The 26,605-nt window shown below is 41.2% G+C and overlaps 1 protein-coding gene across 1 annotated transcript; it reads right to left on the minus strand.

The window, feature by feature from the left end:
* Nucleotides 1–6: 6 nt before the first annotated feature.
* On the minus strand, nt 7–25,419 carry LOC119777542 (E3 ubiquitin-protein ligase HECW2-like; the record flags this gene model as incomplete). The annotated part of the gene is made up of 10 exons (XM_038276444.1): nt 25,152–25,419; nt 16,181–17,126; nt 9,313–9,420; nt 3,562–3,656; nt 3,144–3,219; nt 2,902–3,071; nt 2,629–2,768; nt 2,450–2,550; nt 221–1,026; nt 7–144 (listed from the first exon to the last, which is right to left on the minus strand). Coding segments are annotated over exons 2-10 (2,040 nt in total), but the record flags the coding sequence as incomplete, so codon positions are not given.
* Between the last annotated feature and the right edge of the window lie 1,186 nt (nt 25,420–26,605).

A 26,605-nucleotide genomic window follows, 5' to 3' on the forward strand; every position in this document is an offset into this window, starting at 1 on the left:
ACCAGCCTCAGAACTGGCTCCTCCCCCTCCTCCTCTGCTGCCGCTCGGAGCCGATGCTCTCGCCGGGCCGTTCGCCTCGCTGCTCGATGACTCCGCCCCTTCCTCCTCCGCTTTCGGAGCGAGCTCTTTCCTCACTTCGACCTCCTGGTGGAAGACAAGGGGAACTGAAGATGAGCTCCAAGATGTCGGCGGTGGAGTTGCCGAAGGTACTGGCGCTTACCTGGATGGGTGAAAGTGGACCGAGGGAGGAGCTACAGGTTCCCATCCTGCTGCTCTGGTCCTGACAGGAACATTCTGGAACGGCGCCCCCCGGTGGACCGGCAGCAGCGGCCTCAGCTCCAGGCGTCTGGGAAGAGTTGGTACCTGTGGAGGATTCAGTCAGCCCAGCTGAGGCCCCGGACGCCTCCTCAGCTCCGCCCACTGATGGTCCTGTTGGAGCAGAGCCCTGATCTTCCTCTTCAGCTGCTCCTTCGTTTCCAGCCTCTAGAGGTGCGTCTGCAGGCTGAGCAGCAGCAGAAGATCCTTCCTCTGCTGCCGCTCCGGCGCCCTCCTTCGAACCCTCGCTCTGCGGCGCCGGCGATCCGCTCGCTTCTGTCCTCTCCTGTGACTGCTCCCTCTGCTGCCCCGCCGTTTCCTCATCCTCGTCAGAGTCGATGTGCAGCATGGCGTTGAGCCGCGTGTCCGTCGGGAAGCTGGAGCGCAGTTTGGGCAACGGCACCGGCGAGGGCCGGTCCCCAGGACCCGACGGGGCCCCGATGGCGTCCAGGTAGTCGTTGAGGGACACCTGCCGACTGGTGTGGACCCCTGGAGCGGCGGCGGGCAGATCGCCGCCTCCCATATGTCCGGGCTCATGCCACACACTGTCGTCTCCGTAGCAACAAAGGCCATTCACCAACAGGGGGCCGTCGTCGGAACCGGTGGGGGAGGACTCGCCCGTGACACGGGAGGACGAAGAGGCCTGAGGGAGGTCTTCATCATCAGACGGGCTGCCGGGGTCTCCGCTGCCCAGGATGGTTCCCATGGCATCTGGGTAGAAGGAAGGAGAGTCAGGAACTCTAGAATAGAATTTAAAATCCTCCTTCTCACATATAAAGCCTTAAATGGCCAAGCTCCATCTGATATCAGAGATCTGATTTTTCCTGATGTTCCTAACAGAGCACTTCGCTCTCAATCTGCAGGTTTACTAGTGGTTCCTAGAATTTATGCTGCTATAGGCTTAGACTGCTGGAGGACATAGGGACCCCTTTTCCTCATTCTGCTTCATTCTATCTCTATAGTTCTGCTGCTATAGGCTTAGACTGCTGGAGGACATAGGGACCCCTTGTCATCATTCTGCTTCATTCTATCTCTATAGTTCTGCTGCTATAGGCTTAGACTGCTGGAGGACATAGGGACCCCTTGTCATCATTCTGCTTCATTCTATCTCTATTAGAGCTGAAACAATAAGATTTATCGATTATTGAAATAATAGTCAACTAATTTAGTAATCGATAATTGTTAAAATGCCTTTAGCTGACAGAGCGACCCATGTAGAGCAGCAATTATATCAAAACTGTACAAAAAAAAGCATTTAAGATTAAAAAAGAATTTCCGTCTGTCAATATGCTCTATTTGGAACTCCTTAGGAGGAAACGTTTTAGCTTTCATTTTGTAAAAAATGAAAGCGTGTGAAAAAAAAAATCCTCTTTAAGGACCCGTTGGCGATCTGATTATTAAATGATTAATTTTAAAAGTTAGCGATATTTGCAAAAAAGTAATTAGTCGCAGCTCTAATCTCTACAGTTATGCTGCTATAGGCTGCTATAGGCTGCTATAGGCTTAGACAGCTGGAGGACCACTTTTCCTCACTCTGATTCATTCTACCTGCGTTGTATGTTGTGCATTGGCACTAGATGAATAAACTGAACTGAACCAATTAGATCTCTACTTCTAGTCTTCTCAAAAAGAAGTTAAAGGAAGAACGTTGTGTTTGTGTAGAATATTACCATTCATGGTGATTATCTACAAAGCCGGACATTGTACTGATCTGAACGGTAGAGGTGTCGTTGGCTGAATATTCAAACAGTTTATAATATGCTTTGAAGAGTTCATTCTATCTCTATTCTCCCGTTCTGTAGTATCTGTTAGTTCGATCTCTAACGTTCTGCTCTTCTTTTTCCAGTGTAGTCCTGTTTCTCTGACTGTGACTAACTGGATGTGCTCTCTTCATCCTCTGACATGGGAGCTGGCTCGGAGCTCGTCTGCCTGGCTGTGTGTTTCCTGGACGGGGCCGTCTGTGGAGCTGGTTGACAGTTGCCTTTTGTATCTATGCTTCTTTTTCTATGTCTGCTTTATGTGAATTTGCACTATAGAAATAAACTGAATCGAATTCTGATGCAGAGTTTGCCAGAAACTGGGTCAGAAGCAGAGAATCCTCTGATTGGCTGATCTATGGCAGAGCACAACACACCTTCATGCCCGCTGGACGTGATGTCCACTCTGAACTGCAGATGGCCGCTGACGTGGTCGGTCGGCAGGCGGCGACACAAGCTGTAGCTGACCTGATGGTCCCTGTGGGCCACCAAACACACACATGAGGGGAAACATCCCGCAGAACCAACGCTCAACCTGGGGTCAGTGGGAACTCACTCTGGCGGCCCCTCTAGGAGCCTCTGCACGGGGACGGCCAGCTGACCCAGGAAGCGCTTGATGATCGGTCGGCTTTTGGCAAACTTGTCCTTCACTTCAATCTCCAAGACGTCCGTCATCAGAGCCACGAAGGTGTACTTCTACCAAAAACAGAGACACCAATGCATTTTCAAAAGAAACACCTAAAGGCATCATGATTAGACGTAACGGCGATTGGTTTTTATGGAAAAATAAGACGGTAGAAAAACTGTAAGCTGTTGAGAGTGTGCTGACCTCCCCGTGCCACACAGGGCTGATGGTGTTGGCTATGATGGTAGAGCGCCTCTCCTGGCCGTGGTGAGTGAATTTGGGGAGGCCGCTCCTTTTCCCGGGCTGGATGGACATCTTCAGGTAGGGGTCGGGGTTAAAAAACATCCCTTTCTTCAACCCCACGGCCCGGATGTCTTCAAACCGCAAACACATATCAGCATATTGATCCGGCATCCTAAACACTGCCATGGCAGGGCTCCTCTTACCTGATAGCGTGAAGCTGACCAGTTTTCTGCAAAGCTCGCCTCCCGACTGCTCGTCCGCTTGGCTTTCGCTCCTTACCTGAACATTTGAAATGAGCTTTAAGAACATCAATGGGAGAAAAAAACCAATAAACCGATCCTAAATGTTTGTGAAAGTGGAGAGCAAACCTCAGTTAAAGTGTTTCATTGTTGTGTTTCTGCTTAAAATGCATAAATCTACACATCAGTCAGAGAAGGCGTGTAAGAGTCAGGAAAGCACGGTAGTGGCTCTGTCATGATGCCTTTCAGCCTTAATGTCTCTGATCTTTCTGCATAAGGAGCCTCCAGGAAAGGAAATCAGGATCTATGAGCCTGACAGAGTGGTGGTGGCGATGAAGAGAGCAAAGCGCAGCCATGCTAGGTGTTACGAGCGCGGACTTACCGGTACTCTTGGGTTCTTCACAGTGATACAAGGAGTTGTTGCTCTTAATGCTCCGCTCACGCCGTGATAATATTTGAAACAGATCTTTGTCTCAGCTGCAAAGAGAACACAGAAAAAACAACGCTGAACAAACAGCAAAATAATTCGGATTGTTTGAGGTTTTTATCTCAAGAAAATGGAATCTACGGGAGAGGATTGGGACCACTGATAAAATTAAAAAAGTTCACTGATTTTTAAATATTATTTCAGCTTAATATCGGAAAAAAAAAAGCCTTTAATCTCAGAATTCCAACTTTAATCTCAGAATTCCGACTTTAATCTCAGAATTCCAACTTTAATCTCAGAATTCCGACTTTGATCTCAGAATTCCGACTTTAATCTCAGAATTCCGACTTTGATCTCAGAATTCCAACTTTAATCTCAGAATTCCGACTTTGATCTCAGAATTTCAACTTTGATCTCAGAATTCCAACTTTAATCTCAGAATTCTGACTTTAATCTCAGAATTACAACTTTAATCTCAGAATTTCGACTTTAATCTCAGAATTCCGACTTTAATCTCAGAATTCCGACTTTAATCTCAGAATTCCGACTTTGATCTCAGAATTACAACTTTAATCTCAGAATTCCGACTTTAATCTCAGAATTCCGACTTTGATCTCAGAATTACAACTTTAATCTCAGAATTCCAACTTTAATCTCGGAATTCCTACTTTAATCTCAGAATTCTGACTTTAATCTCAGAATTCCGACTTTAATCTCAGAATTCTGACTTTAATCTCAGAATTCCAACTTTAATCTCAGAATTCCAACTTTAATCTCAGAATTCCGACTTTAATCTCAGAATTGTGGATCTGTGATGGAGTTAGGCGACTTTTTCCGTCCCTGAGGGTCGCTGCTGATGCTATTTGATTAATGGAAGAGCAAAAGCTGTCAGAAGGCAGTCAGTATTCTGAGAAAAAAGTCAGAATTGTGACTTTTTTCTCAGATTATACTAAAACCTTTTTTTATTTTTTCAGTGGAACTAATCCTCTTCCGTAGGAAACTAATGCTGCACTTCAAAAACACAGATTCCAATAGAGAAAGCTGAACTGTTTGCCGTTTAAAATCACTCTTGAATTTAGGAAAATTATCGTGTTTTTAATTGATAAATTTTTGAATCAATAAAACACGATTTGACATAATTCAATTTCAGATTATTATAACTATAAGGAAATCCAAAGTTTTATTATTTATTCCAATTTGAAGCTTTCTTTGATGGAAAGGACCTAAGAGTGCTGTTTACATTTAGTGCCTGCAGTTCTAACGGAAAAGACAGACTGTGCTAACGCAAAGCTAATGCTAAGCTAACCCTTCTCTAACAGTTACCTTAATGACTGGCAAAAGGACAACACTACGCCTATGCTAAGCAAACACTAAGCTAAGCCTTAGGTTAGTTAGCCTGAACAATCAAGTCAAACACTAAGCTAACTTCACCTTTAAGTGAAGCTAAAGGTGAACCAAAGAAGCGTTACGCTGATGCTAAGCTAAAGCTAAGCTAACCCTTAGTTTTAGCTTGGACTTTCTTGTCAAACAGGATGCTACTGGGCTGATGACTAAGCATTTACTATTAGGCTAAGTCTTAGCTGATGTTAGCCTGGGATCAAGTCAGGTGCGAAAACAACACTGTGCTTATGCTAAGTTAACCATCAGTGTTAGCCTAGCCATCAAGTCTTACACTAAGCTAACCCTTATTGTTACACTTGACCAAAAGGTTAAACAAAGAAGCACTATGCTGATGCTAAGATAAGGCTAGGCAACGCCCTAGTTTTAGCTTGAATTTTCTTGTCAAACAAGAAGCTACTGTGCTAAGCTTACGCCATTAAACTAACTCTTAGCTAATGTTAGCTTGGGCCATCAAGTCAGGCAAGAGCAACACTGAGCTTATGCTAAGCAAACCATCAGTTTTATCCTGAACCATCAAGTCTAACACTAAGCTAACCCTTATTGTTAGACTTGACCAAAAGGTGAAACAAAGGAGCACTATGTTGATGCTAAGCTAAGGCTAGGCAACCCTTAGTTTTAGCCTGAAAAATTCTAGTCAAACAAGTAGCTATTGTACTGATGCTAAGCATACGTCATTAATTCAGGCAAGAACACAACACTGAGCATATGATACGCTAACCGTCAGGGTTAGCCTGAACCATCAAGTCTAACACTAAGCTAAACATTATTGTTAGACTTGACCAATGGGGAAGCAAAGGAGCCCCTCGCTGATGCTAAGCTAAAGTTAAGCTAAGGTTCAGGTTTTAGCTTGGACTTTCTTGTCAAGTAAGGAGCTAATGTGCTGATGCTAAGCAGATGCGAATAGGCTAAGTCTTAGCTAATGTTAGCCTGGGTCATAAAGTCAGGCAAGAACACAGACTGCGCTGATGCTAAGCTAATGCTAAGCCATAGCTACCAGAGTAGCTTATTTGGTCCTTATTGACTATCAGTAAGAGCAAAAAAAAAGCAACTTAGCAACTGAAAGTATTTATTTAATGTGTTCTTAAAATAGAAAACGTCAAGGAGACTTTACACCTTTTATACTTCCTAGATGACGATGAGAATATTAGGCTAACATCTCACCAATAAGAAATGATCTGTGACAGTGGATAGCTACATAATTCCTGGTGCAGCATGGTAAACAGAAAAACCACTAAATGTGATAAATGATGGTGATTCAACAAGTGAAGCAAACGTAGTTCCAGCTCTCATCTAGGGCAACCAAAGCTCTGTAGACAGACGGCCCATTCTGACGGTTAACCAGAACAGAATTAAGAAAAGAAAAAAAACATCTCCAGTTTCCAGAGGCGACCGTTTCTGTAGCTAAATATATTCTCCTAGCTTCAGCAGGCAGCTGGAAGTAACACAAGGAGCTGACCCTACGACCCCATGACACATGACTTTAGCGTTAGCTAGCGGTTATCATCCGCCTGCTGAGAAAAACCAAGAGGTTTTAATCATGTTTAAAATCTGTTCCTGCTCCAGCAGGTTCCTAAAGATGTTTATTCTAGAACTATAGGGGAAGAAACAGTTAAAGGACGGGGAAACTAGACACCAGCAGCTGGGGGGACATGAGGCCCCATATTTAGTTCCAGGGGCCACCGTCACTATTGCTGGTCAAGGTTCTCAGTCATCCAGGTTATAGTCATTCCAAAAAACAACCTAATGGACTTCGCTTCCAAGTTTGAAGACGTTTCTCTTCCATCCAGGAAGCTTTTTCAATTCAAAATGTCAGAAATAGTGTTGAGTTTAAAGCTTTATAGAGTGCACCAGCAAAGCCTTGTTTTGGCTTACAAAGAATTCTAAGATTGACCCACCAGGTACCAGTCTCTGGTACCTGGTGGGTCAGGGCTGCTTGATGGCTTCTGACGAGTCTGAAATCATAAGAGCAGGAAGAAGCCTGATCCATTCTATCTATCATCCATCTAATCTCTGTCTCCTTTTAAAACCAATTAAAAGCAGGGATTTTCCATATCAAAGACCACCTAAAATGATTTTATAACTAAGGCTATTTAAAGACTTCTTATGCTTATACATGTCATCCTCCACAATATGCATATGGAAGCCCATTTCTGCCACTCAGATGAAATTAGAATTTCAAATTAGAATTTCACGCATTGCTTTTAGCCAGCAATGCGTACGGGCGTACACTGTACGCACTTTACTACAACTATTAGAAATTATAAGCCCTGTGTTTGGGAGATTTCACTCCAGTGTTCAAAATGTGAGAAGCAGCAGCTGCTGGAGTTTAAAACATTGAACTTTAGCTGCTGGACGCGCCTCATCAACCAATCAGAGGAGCTGGCAGGGAGTCAGACACAGCACTGCCGATGCAGAGCGCTACAATCACTCCTCTGAAACTGTTTATTAGCAATGTTTTTTATTGTTTTACTTTGGATTTATGTTTATCTGTGTTCATTATTATTCCCCCACTAAATGATAAAAGTCATAATTTATTATTATCTAGAGACTATTAATAACAGGAGGTGAAATGCAGCTCCAGACGAGTTTTGAATGTGGTGATGTCATCAGTACGCTTCTGTTCCAGTAGACCTAGATTTATGCTGCGTGCTCCCGTTCTCCCCGAGTCCAGACTTTCCTGTGTTCTTCTCAAGAACGGACTTGGCGAGGACACAAGTTCGCACTTGCATTGTGGTGACTTGAGAAATGGCCTTTTTTTCCCCCCTTTTTTTCCCTTTTTTTCTTTTTCTCTCTTTTTTTCTTTTCTTTAATTCTTTTCTTTTAAGAAAAAAAGAATTAAAAAAAAGAAATAATCTTTGAAGGCAGGATGGTAATCTGGATGAACTGACTGCACAGACCATGTTTTCAGGAGGACTTTCTCACTTCAACATAGATTCTAACTACTTTCTACCCGCTGATCACAGCTAATATAGCAAAGCTGCTCTCTGGCATTGAACTCAGGAGCAGCAGAAGCATCTGGACTCACTTTACTGGACGTCTGACCTTAACATCTCAAAACTCACCTCAGCATTCAGCGACCGTTTATATAGTGTTTACAACTAATAACTCAGAATTTACAAAAGTTCAGCAGTTTTACTGGGTTTTATAGATTGATAGTTAATATATAGTAAAATATAGTTATTTTAGGTTAATAAATGTTACATTTTGTTATACACATATATATCCATTACTGATTCTAAAGAAAGTGAGAAAATACTTGCTTTACAAATGTTTTGTGGCCATCAAAATGCTTAAGTGTTATTCTATGGGTCAAATGGCACAATCTGGCACATTTGGAGACGCTGGTGACACCAAAAGTTCAAAGCCCCACAGCTCTGGAACTGTTATAGATAGAGACCTGAAATTTTATGCATCCCTTGCCCTGTCAACTGGGTTGTAGAATCCTCTCCCTATAAATATTGAATTCTCTGTGAAAAAAATCCTGATCATTCTTTTATAAGATACTCGTTAAATGGGCACAGAGTTTTTTTTAAAGCTGTGTGTAGTGGCACAAGTGAAGGATTTTTTTGTTGTTGTTTTATAAACAAAATACAACTAAAACCTGACGAATTCGGAAAATAAAACAGCGTGATTGGATGTATGGAGAAAAAGCAGAGAGAGCAGAACTTTAGAGATTGAACTAACAGATTCTGCAGAGTGGGAGAATAGAGATAGAATGAAGCAGAATGATGAAAAAGGGGTCCCTATGTCCTCCAGCAGTCTAAGCCTATAGCAGCAGAACTATAGAGATAATTCCGGACTGTAACTATCCTCTTCATAAACAAGCTGTAGATCTACAGGTGGCACCTCAAATTTCTCATATGCGTAAAAAACACTTTGCGATAAATCTTTTCTGATTCTAATAATTAAGACTTTTTTTTTTTATCAAAGTGGTAGAAATTGGCTTCCATATATTTGAGACATATTCCTGTCCAATTAGAGCAGCATAGATCTACACCAGTTAGTCATGAAACATTGGAAAGCATCTAGGGATAAAATAAGATAATTTATCTTTAACTGTGAGAAGGAACTTTTCACATCTCAGTAAACGGGACCAAAGGTCAGGTCTGCTTCACATTTGGGATGAAGAAGATGTCGCAGACTGGACCTAACACGAACGTCCTGAAGAGTCAAATCTCTGAAATTTGCTCAACCTTCTTCCAGGCTTTTCCTTCCATAAAACAATCAAATGACATGGATTTCCCACAATGCAATGGATGAAGACAACGGCCAATACAGGAGTAATGGTTTAAAGACTTCACTCACCCTCCATGAAGTAGGGCTCTGGCTCCAGCCTCCACAGAACCTGTCCCTTCTGGGTACCATTCACCCCGCGGTTCTTGGACTCCCAGACGTTGGCCACGCTTGTTTCATCTGTGGAAACACGTCAGGAATCATTCCATCTTTTCAGAATTCAAAGTATGTTTGTTAAGATGTAGCCATAGACTTGAAGGCCATGCCCTGCTCTTCCCTTTCTTTATGTAAAGGCAGCTCAGAGGGCACCCTTGTACTCCCATTGGCTCTAAAGATGTGCTTTATGTCTATATGATTCAATTCCAGGTTGTGGAAACAGAAAACAAACTGCTTCATATTTGGACTCGGACACCTTGATAAACTCACATTTATCCGTCTACCTTCAGATCTGGGCCAAGACCATGGCGGCATTGTTCGTAGATCAGACTATGGCATTTAGCCCACTAAGAAGAGGGATTGCATATCTCCCTGTTGGGTCCATCTCTACGTTTTAGATCCCAGTGATACGGGTTTGGTAAAAAGGAGATTCAGAATACAGATTTTTAGGGCATGGGCAGTTCTAGACAAGGGCAAAACGGGGGCATTGGTGTTGCAGAACTGTTCATTACACCTAAAGAGGCCTCTGTATTGAAGACATAATACTAAATACAATTCTCACTGTCTGAAAATAAATCCTGGACATCATGATTGGTACCTCAGATGGTTCGCCTTTGGGTCATATTTCCAGGTACCTGGAGGTGAAATAGTTAGATAGCGACCAGGAGGCATCAGGAACAGAAGTCCGAGCCTCCTCAATTGGCTCCTTTCGATGTGGAGGAGCAGTGACTCTACTCTGAGCTCCTCCTGGGTAACTGAGCTCCTCGTCTGATCTGGAAGGGTGCGCCCTGCCACCCTGCGAAGGAAACTCATTTCAGCTGCTTGTGTTCGCGATCTTGTCCTTTCGGTCATTACCCAGATATCATGACCATAGGTGAGGGTGGGAACATAGATGGATCAGTAAATCGAGAGCTTTGCCCCCGGACTCAGCTCCCTCTTCACCATCACAGTTCGATACAGCGACCGCATCAATGCCGATGCCGCACCGATCCATCTATCAATCTCACGCTCCATCCGTCCCTCACTCGTGAACAAGACCCTGAGATACTAAAAGTCCTCCACTTGAGACAAGGACTGACCTGAAGAAGGGAGTCCACCTTTATCCGGTGGAGAACCATGGCCTCGGATTTGGACTTGTTGATCCCCATCTCGGCCGCTTCACACTTGGTTGCAAATTGCTCCAGTGCACGTGAAACACACGTCAGAGCAAAATTTAAAGACCTCACAAAGGTGCTGTTGAAGCTAGTAGGGAGCCGTTATTCCCAGTGAAACCAGTCCAGAACCAGCATTGGCTCTAAGGCGACTCGGTGAGGAAGAAGCCATGGGTTCAACAGCCACAGAGGAGTGGGCTGATTTAGCTGTAAGTCAAAATATCCGTTGGATAAACAGGGGGACATAATGGTGCGTTTTTGCATAAATCTCCATCCTCTGACATTAGGCAAGGAATTTGCACGATGAGCGACGGTGTGAATTCATACGGCAGGATAATGGCTCCTCTGTATTCAAATCTACTGGATGTTGGTTTCCCCTCAACATGGAAGATGTTGATTTTACGCAGTGCTTTAAGGACTATGGAAAGCCGCCAGCAGATCCTTAAGAGACCCTGCCGGCTCAGAGAGTCTACAAGCTTTGGCATAATGGCCGCCTTCCAGGGGAGTTTAAAGTAAGGTCAGATGGTTACAGTGCTAAGTAAGGAGGACAGGCATACACTATACCTATATCACTGTACTCAACTGTAGCTCAAACTGTACGAAGAAAACACAGGGTTTAAAAGTTCGCAGCTCAAAATGTTTGTTCTTCCACAGTACGGCCCAACGCTCTGATGTCATCTACTTGCTCAAACTGTACGTCTAAAAACCATACGTCGAACTTAGTGCCGAGAGATGTCGCTGGTCGGATTGTTCATCTGGAAGAAGAAGAACAACAACTCCCTTGTTTGCACATGCAGAGTGCCCAAGGATCTGGTAAATCTGCTCATAGATGGTCGTAGCTCTGTTTCAACAGCAGGACTTTACGACTGAATTTCAAACATGTTTAATTTTCTCCTGAACTTACGATTCCTGATCGGGAGGTGGTCGTTAGAGGCTAATCATCCCTCGTTACACCCTGTACACTACAATACTTGGCCAGATTGAAAAATTCAAGCACGACTGGGGAATCGGCCAAAAAAGGGCAAAAAAATTGCACAGTGTATGCCTGGGGATGCACTCTACGATATTTTCAATCTTCATACTTAGCTACAGCTGTATGACAAAACCGCAGGGTTTAAACGTTCGTAGCTCCCAATGCATGTTCTTCCACTGCATGGCCCAACACTCAGATGCGATCTACTGTCCCTCGTTACACCCTGTACACTACACGACATAAACGCACGATGAGGCTGAAACTCGGCCCAATCCAAAAAGTTCTTGCACACCCCACTCTGTCTTAACGCTACCTCAGAGCAGGAGTATATAGTGTGGGGAGAGTTATAGCTATCAAGCACTAGGTGGCAGCAGCATGTTGTGTTGATGGGACTGGTGCACTTCACAAAATGGATTCAACAATGTAGAGAGAACATAATATGGATAAATAAAAGCAACATCAGAAGATTAAACCAGAGATTAAACCATGGGCACAATCAGGTCTTCCAGATGGACAATATCTCCCAATGAGCCATCGAAAAAGTGACAACGTGGCTTAAGGACAACAGAGTCCATGTTTTAGGGTCTCGGAGTCTTGGTCTCAGACTCGGAGAACATCAGTGACCAGAGAACTTGGAGGCCTAAGACCCCGACCCACACTGCATGAAAAGTGGGATTTTCGTCAATATACGGCACTGTAGATTGAGTGGAACTTCAGGTTAGCGGCAGTTTACGGCAATTTGCAGGCTTCGTCGAAAACTCCCGTAAATTGTCAGAAATTGACGTGGAATTTCTTAGGCAGTGTTCCCCCCATGCCTCCCCCCCATGGAATTCTAGGGGAGGCTTTAACATGTAAATGAACATGCTGTGAGCTATACAGCATGTTCTGCAACCCTGGGTAAGAAAATCTCTGATACAAAGAGATCAGGTATAGCCTCTTACATTTTAGCTTGAATTGATTTATTTAATTAAAGTATAGAGACCAAAACAGATCTTTAGCTGACAGAGCAATACATTTAGAGCAGTAATTATTTTTTTTTAAATTTGCATTTAAGATAAAAAATAAAATGTTGTCTGTCAATATGCTCAATTCACAATTACTTAAGTGGAAAAGTTTCAAGAAATGATTCTGAGATGATTCACTTTATAACATGGCGCATTATCCTGTTGGAAGTAGCCATCAGAAGATTGGTACACTGTGGTCATAAGGACATAGGTCAGCATGCTAAATTGGTATTAAGTGGCCCAAAGTGTGGCAATAAATATCCCCCAAATAGATGGTAGAAATAGATCAGGCTCAGTATAGCCTAATTATAGACTCTTACATTTTAGCTTGAATTGATTTATTTAATTAAAGTACGCTAGATTACTGTGTATGCAAATGTTATGTAAAAAAAATACACAAAATAATTTACTTCAAAAATTAGTTTTAATCAGAATCAGTTGGCTGTAATGGTTAATTTTTTTTTTAGATTTCCACTTTTTTTTTTTTTTTGTTATTGAATATATAAGAAAAAAATAACAATCTCAAATAACAAGTCAATAACAAATATTTCAATACAAGAAGAAATATCACAACTCCTGCTTTTGAAAAATAAAATTAAATGCACAGGCTGGAACAAAGTATAAAATAAAATAAATAAAAATAAATAAAATAATAATAGTAGTTAAAGTAAATTAATCAGTGGGGACTACCAACTGAAATTCTTCAATTAACTCAAACAATTTAATTGCATTTAAATTCTGCATCTTTCTCAGACATCTTTTGAAAAGGGAAAGTTCATTTTTGAGAGCAGAGATTGAGAGGGAGCATTTTGCATAGCGACATTTATGGATATAATACTTTGTTACAATTATTAGAATATTGATTAAAAATTCCAAATTTTTTTTCTTTAATGGATAAACCGAATTGAATGTTTTGCCATGAAATAAAATCTAAATTTATTGTTTTAGAAGACAGAAAGGTTCGAAGTTGATCCCATAAGTTTAATACTTCTTTACATTCATAAAAAAGATGTTTAGTTGTTTCCAATTGAGTTGTACAAAAGCCACAATTCTCAACATTAAACTTAAATCTCTCTCTTAAAAACTCATTTGAAGGATATATGTTATTTATTATTTTAAACTGTAATTCTTTATATTTAGGAGGAATTGGGAATTTCAAATAATTTGTCCTAATTTTGACTATCATAGATTTCTTAAAATTTTGTAAGAGAGCTGTGCTTTTTGTTCTTCCTGGGTACATATTATTTATAGAATATTGATTCAAAAACTTGTTGTTGCATTTATTATCTCTAATGTCCACCTGCTCAAATTCAATCTTATGGAGACAAACAATTGCAATTGCAAACAATTTATAGGTGCATTACCGCCACCTTCCAGAATGGAGCGACGCGAGCTCTTCTCGCGAGTCCTTCCGTATAACAATGACGTCGTATGTGATTGGAGGAGCCTGATGAGCCTTCGGCCCCATCGTCCAATCACGTGTAAGCTTTTGTGCACTACGACTTCTCGCGAGACCAGCATATTAGCAGACATGTTTGTGTTACTATACTCAGAAGAGCTTCATCTCCATTTACCGTGTTTGTATTTTGTTGTTACGTGAACAGTGGCTGCACGACGTCTCGCGTTCAACTCGCCTCCAACTGCTCTTAGTCCACAACTTTCGGCCAGCCCGCAGATTGACGAGAAGAAACTGCTGATTGCTATCAGCGGACTGTCTCGTCAGCTTGCCCAACATACTGCCGACATGAATGAGCGCCTCACTCAGCTGGAGAATTCGATGCTACGAACTCAAGGAAGAGAAGACGGGTGCACAACGCCACGCTAGCGGTAAATATATGTTCGATTACTGGTAGCTATGCTAAAAGCAGCCTAGCTTAGCTAGGCAAGCTAAAGACAACCTAGCCTAGCTAGGTAAGCTAAAAGCAGCCTAGCCTAAAGCTTTATTAAAGTGTATTTTTTGTGATTCACAGGAAGCATTATGCCGTCTTAACAACTCGGAGACTAATTGCAGGCGCTATGAACCGGAGCAGGGGTAAGGTTTAAAGAATATGCTTTCATTCTGCGGTAAAAGGACATGGATACGGATGGATACCGATCATAGCTGTACTTTTTTTTTTTTTCACAGACTACAGTCGCCTCACAATGAGGCGGTGACCTCCTATTTGCTCGGATTTGCACGATGTTGATAAAGACGACATTGTGTGTAAGTGACTTGTTTTAATGTTTTCTCCTTCCTTGTTACTGTGACTTGCGTTTGATTTTTTTTTTATTCATACCACTCTCATTTAATTGTTTTCCAGCTGCCTGTAAGACGTATTATGAGACGGTACGCAGGAGCTTCAGATACACGCTGCTAGCCAGCACGCGGCGTGCGGAGGCTGCCAGGCTATCTGCTCGGAGTCGGGCCAGAAGAAAGAGGGTAAGACTTTATTTGGTGACTATTTTTCAGGTGCATTGATTGATGTGTTGTGTCCATATGCAGTGCGCTGATTCATTGTTTTGTTTTTTTTCAGCTGCTGAAGGCGAGGCAGAGTGTGCTGGCAGATGAGGAAGTGGAACTCTGGAAGTCCGCCACCATCGACGTCCGACGAAGAAGATGGCGTCGTCGGCGGTGTCTCTGGATGGATTGTACGGTCGCCGCCATTTCGTAGGCCGGATCTCACTGAACTCCGTGTTAAGCTGCAGTCCCGGTTACAAGCGATGTCGAAGTACAGGGCCACGCACAGTATGCGTCTGCACATCGGACCTGCCTCGGAGGGAATGCTGCCTGTTACCTCCAACCCCGAGGAAGCAAACAGACCGTTCACGGAGTTGGAATTTTTAGAAACGCATGTGTTTGGATACGCGTTGTATATAGTTGTGTGTGTTTTAATAAAGCTCTTTCTTTGCATAAACAGCTTCCCGGCAAATCTTCATTTCCTGTATAAATTCATTCATGTCCTTGATGGTAGCATAATAATTGTGTAGTAGTTTAGGATAACATAAATACACAGCATATGAATGAACAAATATATGAATGAATAAATATATGAATGAATAAATATATGAATGAATAAATATATGAATGAATAAATATATGAATATATATATATATATATATATATGAATGAATAAATATATATATGTAAATATATATATATGCCAACCAATCACGAGCGACTTTACTTGTTTAAAAAGAAGTGGTTCCGTCCAATACTCAGTAAGAAAATTAAAGCCTGGCGTGGCCACGTGTGGTTTTGCTGCCAATCACGAGCGATTTCACTTGTTTGAGAATAGTGGTTTCAGCCAATACTGAGTAGGTTATTCAAGCCAGACCTGGCCAGCCGCGCGGGTTTGCTGCATTCATATGCTAATTAGGGCCATTAGTACAGCTGATCGCTCTCCACATACGTCACGGTACGTTTTCGACAATTTGTGGCACGACAAACGCGGACAAGCACGGGTTGCAAATTGTCGGAAACTGACGAAAATCAGGCAGATCTGCGGGAGTTTACGGGGGTTTACGGGGACGAAAATCTCACTTTTCATGCAGTGCCAGGTCCAACAGTTCAGTCCAGATGAATCAACTTCCAAAAAACTAGCAGAAGATTTGCCAATAAGAAGAAACTTTGTTGAAACAGTCTGACTTTCAATATTGATCAAATTCAGTAGCTCACCGATGTGGTACAGGCCGATCCAGTCTGTGGCGTCCACCTCCTCCTTTATGTCCCACGAGATCACCAGGTGGCCTTGGCCTAGAGTCAGCTGGTAGGTGGAGGCGGTGAGCGAGGAGCGGCTTTCAGAGGTCACCAGGTCCGTGTCGCTATTGGCGCGCTGGAGTCCCATCCCGGCTGATTCTGGTTGGGCCCCGGAAGAGGAGGAAGCCGATGACGACGAGGACGTTGAGGACACGGATGCAACTTGCACAGACAGACTGCCCAAGTTGTCCGGCCCCACCGTGTATGGCCGACTGTGCGGGGTGCGGCGCCTCACCGCCTGCAGGTGCTCGCGGGCACTACCGTTGGGTACCGCGGATGCTTGGAGCGGTGGCGAGGAGGAAGAGGCGGTAGCAGCCGCCGCCATCCCCGTGGCCGAGGCGTACGAGAAAGTGGGAGGTGAGGAGAGCTGGTGGAGGTGGGGGGATTGGGGGCTGTGGTGATGATGGAGAGGGGAGGACGGGGCAGAGGAGTTCAAGGGTGACTGGGGACGGGGGTGAGGGGGGAGGACCGCGGTTGTGAGGGATGGGCGAATGGTGGAGGTTGGCGGAGAGGGTTCAAGAGAAAAAAAGAAGTCTTTGGTGCAGACAGAGAGGAGTTCTCAGGTTCATCTCATTGAGACGGTTGAATGGAGAAAACCTCTAATGAGTTCTTATCCAAAGCTTCATGTCAGTTTGTCGGGAACTGTTCCACTGTCAGAAACCTCTGGGAGTCAGGATCCAAACTGTGGCATTCCTTAGCTCAGCAGGTGTGTGACTCCACCAGAACTCCATCATGGCGCAACAAGGAAGAGGCAGGAGGGGTAAGAACTAAAGGAAGGAGAGAGGACGCATCAGTTAGTCCATTCATCTGTCCAGGTGGACAGAGACGACCGGCGAATAACCCGCTGAGAGGAAAGGGCCCAAACCTACAGGAGAAAGATAAGAGGGAGGAAGGAGAAGAAAGATGGTCAGAAATCATCATTTAAGCTCATTTTCATTATGACCTGCTGGTATTCAAAAAACAAAAAAACAGTACAACTACGACGGAATATTAGCCTAGCCCTTCCTAGCCTAGCCGTAATACTACATCGTAGTATTTAGTTGAGTTTGTGTTATTTTTTATTCTTCCTCCCCCAAACGGTTTTAGCTATAAGGTTTCCAGGGCCAGCATAGACTCCTTCTTTTAATCTGGTTATTTTTGTCCATAGGAACTTGTGAACTGAATAAACTGTATTTAATCTGCAACAGGGCCTCGGTTAATTCTTACCAACTTATCTGTGTGATCTGGTAAGGTTCTCCACACATACCAGGAACTACCCAAGGTCACAGGTACCAAACCTTGATCTTAAAGGAATAGTACACCCAAAACATGATTAGCCTTCATTTTCTACTCACCCCCATGCTGAAGAACACTCTGGAGTACTTTTTTGATATCTCAAATGCATCTGGAGATCTGGGAGGCTTCTTGCTGTCTGCTGACATTCAAATAATGGAGGTCTATGGCGCCCGAGGCAGAGAGGTCCATAAAAGTCCACAAAAAACGTGTCAATATTCCTCCATACTGCTCGTCCAATGTATTCCAAGTGTCCTGAGTGGGTAGCGTCCAGAATTTACTCGAAACGAAGTCATTTAGAATGTTTTTAGAGCATAAACTGTAGTGTATAGGATTTCCTGAAAGCGCGTTCACGACGCTACGGAAACCGGCAGACCAAACCAGATGAAAGTGCGCATTCAGCTCGGCAAAGAACTCATGCTCTTCCTCAACACTGAAGTCCTCAGACATTTTTCTTTCGTTGTTTCTTTCTTTGCACAGGTAAACAGCACATTTCTTCTTCTACGCTTGCATTATCGGCAGAGCAGACGCTGAATGCGCACTTTCATCTGGTTTGGTCTGCCGCGGTTTCCGTAGACTCATGAACGCGCTTTCAGGAAATCCTATACACTACTGTTTATGCTCTAAAAACATTCTAAATGACTTCGTTTCGAGTAAATTCTGGATGCTACCCACTCAGGACACTTGGAATACATTGGACGAGCAGTATGGAGGAATATTGACACGTTTTTTGTGGACTTTTATGGACCTTTCTGCCTCGGGCGCCATAGACCTCCATTATTTGAATGTCAGCAGACAGCAAGAAGCCTCCCAGATCTCCAGATGCATTTGAGATATCAAAAAAGTACTCCAGAGTGTTGTTCAGCATGGGGGTGAGTAGAAAATGAAGGCTAATCATGTTTTGGGTGTACTATTCCTTTAAAGGTGGTACTGTGGTCGGAAAATTTAGATTTCTATTTATGCTATTTATCCAGTTCAAAATGTTTTTACTCAGTTTGTTTCACCTGCAAGGCTGAGAAAATGTCTGAGTGAGTTACACAAAACATATTTAATCCCACTACAAGCCAAATTGTTTCTCAAGGTTTGTTAAAGTGTGTATTATTTGTTTTTGCTCTGACACAACCTTCGCAGTTTTTCATCAACATAAGTAAGAAAGACAAACTCTGTCCAGATCAGAACAGGGCTGATTACAGTGCCATGAGGGCCGTATGACAAACTGTTCTCTGTTTGCAAAGATCGGAAAAAATGTGCTGACTGAGTGAAATCCATCCATCTCTGTTTATTTAACTAGGGTGAATAGTTGAATACTTTTTCCCAATTACAGAACCAAAGCATGAAATGAAAAACAACAGTTCTATTCCTTATGGTTGTTTTAACATAACTACATTTTAATTGTTGGGATCTGGAGGTCTCTCTACTTTTCTCCACCAGAGGACGTTCTAGGTCTCCTGGAGCTGGAGCTGACTGCACCACCTGCGGCTCGTTTGCTCATCAGGAGACCAGTACTTAAGGAGGTGGAGAGCTACACTCTGACGCCAGAGTGTTTGCCAGTTATGGTTAGCAAGCCTGAGCCAACCTGCCTGTCTGAATCTCTGACTCTCAGAAAACCTGAACCTGAACCTAATCTGTTTTGTCCTCTCTGCTTCCCAGGTTGAACCTGCCTGAAACCTGAAACCCTGAAGAGTTTCTCTGCTGGAAATCTGTCAGTCGGATCTCTGAAGAACCCCGGAGAATCAAACCTGTCAAAGACCTGCCTGCCCAATCTCAGAAGAATCTGAAAGGGAAACTCAAACCTGTTGCCTGCAAACTCTCAAACCAGAATCTGCCTCCGCCAAGCCCTCAGCCTGCCGACAGCCTCTGGACCCTCCTGGTTCCCCCTCTCTGCCGCTCTGCTCAAACTCCAGAACAGGTACAGACCTGCACTCTCTAACTCTGCAAACTACCTGGACATCAGCTAACCACTCTGTCCCCCTCTGCAGTGAACCCAGTCGTGACCAGTCCTGGATCTGATTATACCTTGGATCTATTCTTTATTCAACTGTGTTGTTTCAATAACACTTTGAACTTTTTCTCCTGTGTCTGTGTGTTCTGCATGTGGGTTAGAAACCTTAAACCAAACATGACATTTCTATCCTTAAACAAATCTTATAATCAGATAAAGTAAATCAGGTCCAACGGAATGTCTAAAAACATAAAGAAAAGTCTTTATGTGATAAATGATCCTTCCCTTTGTTCAAGGATGAAGTCATTGTGGTTATTAATATTTTATAGTTCATTTTCAGCAGCTATTAAACACATGAACCCAGCGGGTAAAAATAGCACGGAGCCGACCAGCAGCGAACTGATATCTGGATGCGTCGTAACGTCATATCAAAGTGTGCTTAACAGCTGTGGCTTTATTTTTTTTTTCTAAAAATAACGACACGCCAATGAAGTCCGATGGAAGGTTTAGCATCAAGATTAATCCAGGGAAAGGAAGGGGAGATTTAATCTGGACAGAAGGTTGTTTTTCCTAATCCACAGCTTCACCTCCCGGCTCTGCTTACATCCAGCTTTATATATTGATTTTCAGGAAAAATCGGATTGGATGTCGCTGGTCAGACTACAATGGGAATATTTATATGGCAGCAGATAAAACCCTAAAATCTTCATATAAACTTATATGAACATTTTTGTATTTTCAATTCATTGAAAAATAAAGCAAGGTTGCTGAGATTTTATGAATAAAATACATTTTTATGTTTTTTCTCACTTTTTACTAAATACTTAGTTTATTATTGTCATGTATACAGAAGAGGATTAGGGCCACTAAAAAAATGTAAAAAGTTAACTGTTTTTAAATATTATTTCAATTTAATATGGGGAAAAAAGTCAGAATTCTGACTTTTTTTTCTCAAAATTCTAACCTTAATCTCAGAATTCTGACTTTTTTTCTCAAAATTCTAACCTTAATCTCAGAATTATGACTTTTTTTTGTCAAAATTCTAACCTTAATCTCAGAATTCTGACTTTTTTTGTCAAAATTCTAACCTTAATCTCAGAATTCTGACTTTTTTTCCTCAGAAGTCTCACTTGAATCTCAGAATTCGTGATTTAATCTTAGCATTTTGTCTTTTTTCTCAGAATTCTGACTTGAAAATGATTTTATTTTTCCTTCTCCAAAGGATTCAGTTTTAGTCGCTGTTTAAGTTTTATAAATTAACTGCTGGGTCTGGTTAGTTGCAACACTTCTTTTTATAGAATTCTAACCTTAATCTCAGAATTCTGACTTTTTTTTCTCAAAATTCTAACCTTAATCTCAGAATTCTGACTTTTTTTCCTCTGAAGTCTCACTTGAATCTCAGAATTCGTGATTTAATCTTAGAATTCTGTCTTTTTTCTCAGAATTCTGACTTGAAAATGATTTTATTTTTCCTTCTCAAAAGGACTCAGTTTTAGTCGCTGTTTAAGTTTTATAAATTAACTGCTGGGTCTGGTTAGTTGCAACACTTCTTTTTATAGAATTCTAACCTTAATCTCAGAATTCTGGATTTATTCTCAGAATTCTGCCTTTTTTGTTTTTTCAGAATTCTGACTTGAAAATGATTTTATTTTTCCTTCTCAAAAGGATTCAGTTTTAGTCGCTGTTTAAGTTTTATAAATTAACTGCTGGGTCTGGTTAGTTGCAACACTTCTATTTATAGAATTCTAACCTTAATCTCAGAATTCTGACTTTTTTGTTTTTTCAGAATTCTGACCTGAAAATGATTTTTATTTCTTCTCCAAAGGATTCAGTTTTAGTCTCTGTTTAAGTTTTATAAATCAACTGCGGGTCTGGTTGTATTTAAATTATTATTTTTTCAAGGATCAGCCCCAGTTAAACACTAATACTGATGAAAAGCTTTGTTTTAGGTCATCGTCTGGCAGTAATGTGAAGGAAAGTCTCTCCACATTGGGTCCTGATGAACTTTCAGTTTGGACTGCCCTGCTAAGCCCCGCCCACCGCGTCCTGAAATAGCCATTAGCGTGATTGAAGAACAATGAGGCGGCCTGGTGAGAGACACCAGCTTCCTGTCCCCCAGCAGGACGGTGACATTCCTGTGGCTCCGCGTGGGTTGGGGCCTCCCCGCCGTTCTTCCTCACTTTCTGCCCTTTTATTTTCCCTCCGTTCCTCAGGATGTCAGACGTGACGATCAGCTGAACCCAGAGACGCCATGATGGCTCTTTATGGGTGCCGTTTATGAAAAATCACAAGCAATATTATTTAGTGTTTAATAGGAGCAAATTCACTATGTCATTCATTCATCTATAAAAATCAAAGTTCTTAACTCAATTTTTATTATTTTAACTAAATATTTAGTTTGTAAAATAATATTATTTTTCTTAACAAGCTAAATATTTTGTTTTAAGCTAAATATTTGATTTGCAAATAAAGTATTCAGCTAGCACCATGCTAAATATCTAACAAACTAAATATTTAGCTAGTAACAATATTTATTTAACAAACTGAATATTTAGCTAGCAACAATATTTATTTAACAAGCTAAATATTTAGTTTTAAGACAAATATTTATTTAACAAGCTAAATATTTGATTCGTAAATAAAGTATTCAGCTAGCACCATGCTAAATATCTAACAAACTAAATATTTAGCTAGTAACAATATTTATTTAACAAACTGAATATTTAGCTAGCAACAATATTTATTTAACAAGCTAAATATTTTGTTTTAAGACAAATATTTATTTAACAAGCTAAATATTTGATTCGTAAATAAAGTATTCAGCTAGCACCATGCTAAATATCTAACAAACTAAATATTTAGCTAGTAACAATATTTATTTAACAAACTGAATATTTAGCTAGCAACAATATTTATTTAACAAGCTAAATATTTAGTTTTAAGACAAATATTTATTTAACAAGCTAAATATTTGATTCGTAAATAAAGTATTCAGCTAGCACCATGCTAAATATCTAACAAACTAAATATTTAGCTAGTAACAATATTTATTTAACAAACTGAATATTTAGCTAGCAACAATATTTATTTAACAAGCTAAATATTTAGTTTTAAGACAAATATTTATTTAACAAGCTAAATATTTGATTCGTAAATAAAGTATTCAGCTAGCACCATGCTAAATATCTAACAAACTAAATATTTAGCTAGTAACAATATTTATTTAACAAACTGAATATTTAGCTAGCAACAATATTTATTTAACAAGCTAAATATTTAGTTTTAAGACAAATATTTATTTAACAAGCTAAATATTTGATTCGTAAATAAAGTATTCAGCTAGCACCATGCTAAATATCTAACAAACTAAATATTTAACTAGCATCAATATTTATTTAACAAACTGAATATTTAGCTAGCAACAATATTTATTTAACAAGCTAAATATTTTGTTTTAAGATAAATATTTATTTAACAAGCTAAATATTTGATTTGCAAATAAAGTATTCAGCTAGCACCATGCTAAATATCTAACAAACTAAATATTTAACTAGCATCAATATTTATTTAACAAACTGAATATTTAGCTAGCAACAATATTTATTCAACAAACTAAATAAGCAATATATATTTGTTAAAAAGATATTTAGCTTGATGCTAGCTAAATATGTAGTTAGCCTGGTACTAGCTAAATATTTAATCGGCAAATCAAATATTTAGTTTACTAAATATTTATTTTTTAAACTAATTATTTAGCTTTAAATATTAAGCTTGCTGACAATTATTTTTTTAACTGACTAACAATGAACTAAAATGTAGTTCAGAACTTACTTTCTAACAATCAATGAATGACATAGTGAAAAGAATTGCTTGGAAAAAATAACTTCCTTACTTTTCTCTTAAAAAATGCTAAACATCCAAAAATTTTGACAGCTTTAACTTTACAAAAGGGCACCCCATATTCTTAGACCGTCTGAACATCACATCCACTGATCTCTGTTTATTCCCTGGATGGCTGATTGATCGTCGGTAGTGAGGGTGAAGTGAAGCCACCGGCCCGCCATATTGGTACTCCCTAATTAGACCGTCACAATGTAAACAATCCGTGCGCTACAGCATCGAGCAACCATGATGTTCTCATTTTCAGGGACTGAAGACTTTTAAAATAAACATAAATTCATCACTTTGACACAGACTGGCTGTTTCACAGCATCAGTAGATTAACTTAGAATAAATAAATAGGCAGATCTCATTGCATAGTTATTATGAAGTCAATGAAGTCTATAAATCATGTAATATAACATATTATACAAATAAATCACAAAATTAATGTGTTAATGGAGCAAAATGATAAAGATGAGCCAAAAGAGCTAAATTGATGATGAACATGTAATATACATGGATTTATTACATTGTTACAGTGATTAATTACATTAAAGGCATTTTTATGGCGCAAACACCATGAGAGTGGGGAGTACCAAGATGGCGGCAGGTGGCTTCAGTTTTTTCCGTCTACCAGCAATCCAGTGAATAAATAGAGATCAGCGGTCACATTAAAGGTATAGAGGACGATCTTTTATTTCCAGGTGGATCACCCAAATAAGTGGACATCATGTCACAGCGGCCCGCTGTCGCCATAGGCTGCCGCTAACCAAAACAGACGACTAAATCCAAATGGTCCAAATGGTCAGTTCACTATAAAGTCCCCGCTCTATAGAGAGGTGGCCAAAGAAGCTGCTAAGTAGCGATGCTAACCCTCAGTTAACATTGGGACCAAAACATTAACCTGCAAACCTTCCCTTCAACTTAAAGGTATAGAGGAAGATCTTTTATTTCCGGGTGGATCATCTCAATCAGTGGTCCTCCTAACTGTCAATCATTCTGGTGATCTGTTTATGTAAGGCCGTCCTACGCGCTCGTCCTCCGTTAGCTTTTTCTGCGTTCTTTGAAAATGGCAGAGAGTCGGAAGGGAAAAAGTGTCTGCGAAGTGCATGAGAAAAGAAAGGCCTCAGAAGAGGCAGATGTATCCCAGAATGCTTTGCACAGAGAGCTCTCCTCGCAAAGCATTATGGGATTTGCTGTCGCCAACTGACAGCGGCGACTATTAACAAAGATGGCAGTGGGGGCGGAGTCATCCTCTGTCCAGTTGGTCAGTTGACTGAGTTCACTATAAAGTTCACTATAAAGTTTGCGCTTTATATAAAACAGCAACTTTTAAACTTGCAGCCTAATTAATTTTTTTAAAGAAACGTGGCTCCTGCTCTGGGCTCCTCTTACATGCAGGGCGGGGGAGGCTCCTCTTTGCTGATTGGTGGGTTTATCAGCCAATCAGAGGGCTACCTCATCCTTGCCTTTCTGCTCTCTTTCTACCACGTTTTTCCTTCCACCAAACTTTCCATTAAAGTTGACTATTTATGTAAAAAACAGACTTTTAATAAAGAAAAGTGGGAAATTCTTCTTATTGCTATGGAAACCTTCATTTTCTGAATGAAATCCAGCTGATGGGAGATAACATATCAGAGTGACGGAGCAAACAGCTGGATAAACAGACCTGCAGCTCCAGGCCTGATGCCTTCCTAACCCTCCCGGACAGAACCTGCGCTGGATCCGAACCCACCCTGCTGCTCCTGCTGCTCCTCCCTGCAGCTCAGACAAAGGATGCATGCAGCTCCTCACCTCTGATCGGCTCTCTAATGGCGGAGCTCCGCAGGCCTCACCGGCTCCATCCTACTCCTCCAGGCGGGCTGGGAGCGCTCCAGATCCGGGGAAGGGGAGCTGCTGTCAGCCTAACCCTTCCGTTCCGGCCTGCTTCCTGCTGCAGGGAGAGAACTGCCAGCGGCCCGGGAAGGCATCACAGCAGGGCCTGGATGAAGGATCCACGGTGGGAAAACATCGGGATGAAGCCCACCCTCCTCCTCCTGCTCCTGCTGCTCCTCCCCCCGGGTTCCTAACCTGCGGGCCGCGGGCTCTGCGGGGCCGCGCTGCTCGCTCTGAGGGCCCCTGGTTTCACAGGTGTCAGACATGTTGGATTTACTGCAGGTGAAACATTTCATTACTGGAATCACAAACATTCAGGTAACAGAAAAATACATTTCCAACGGAAAATTCTATGGAGCGCCAAAGTTCAACAGTCCTCAATTAGGAGCAAAATTTATGGTTAATTAGCGCATTTTAGGAGAGAAATAAGGCAGTTATTTTCCCTATGTGATCCATTCGTTTATAGAAATCTTACTTTGTTAAATAAATATTTAGCTCCAAACTAAATATTTACTTTGCTAATTTTTAAATATTTAGCTTGTTTTAATAAATATTTAGCTCCAAATTAAACATTTAGTTGGCTCATTTTTAAATATTTAGCTTGTTTTAATAAATATTTAGCTCCAAATTAAACATTTAGTTTGTTAAATATTTCACAAACGAAATATTTTCTTTGTTAAATAAACATGAAGCTACAAATAAAATATAAAGCAGTCGTTGCTATGGCAACACAGCGATGCCCCATGGGCGTGGCTGTAGCTCTGCTAGTGCAGGTCAGCTTTAAAGATTTGCCCGTTTCCTAAAACGGATGTAAACACTCAAACAAAACTGTTTCAAAGAGGACCTTCAGTTTTTTCAGTTTTATAGAGATTCCCTGGCTTTTATTTTGGATTGGAGGTCCATGCCTGAAACTATTGAACGTTCTTCTATTCGTTTCCAGTCACACGTCACTTTTGGCAGAACCTACATATTTGGGTAAGTAACAAAATAGATAATATAACACATTTTGGGATACATTAAATAGTACCTTAGACATTTAAAGGGAAAAATAAAAAAACTTTTTAACAGGTTTCAAAAACAAACTCAAAATCTTCTATTCATCTTTATGTCATTATCAGTCTGTTTATTGTCAACCATAAATTACATTGTAATTGAGATTTCAGTTCAGTACAAACCGTTCATCGTTCCCCGATGATCGGTTTGACGAAATAAACTAGAAAAACATTTGCCAAAAATATCCCAGATTATATTACTAACTGTAGTTCTTCTTTCCACCAGTAGGTGGAGACACGTTCACACGAAGCTTCATGAACTGTTTGGATCGTTGAAGCAATTAGGTCAAACGGTTCCATGAGGCTTCATCTCACCATCGC

The sequence above is a fragment of the Cyprinodon tularosa genome, unplaced genomic scaffold (genome assembly GCF_016077235.1).
Source record: "Cyprinodon tularosa strain WSP-4 unplaced genomic scaffold, ASM1607723v1 ctg1244, whole genome shotgun sequence".
In the NCBI taxonomy this organism is placed as follows: Eukaryota; Metazoa; Chordata; class Actinopteri; order Cyprinodontiformes; family Cyprinodontidae; genus Cyprinodon; species Cyprinodon tularosa.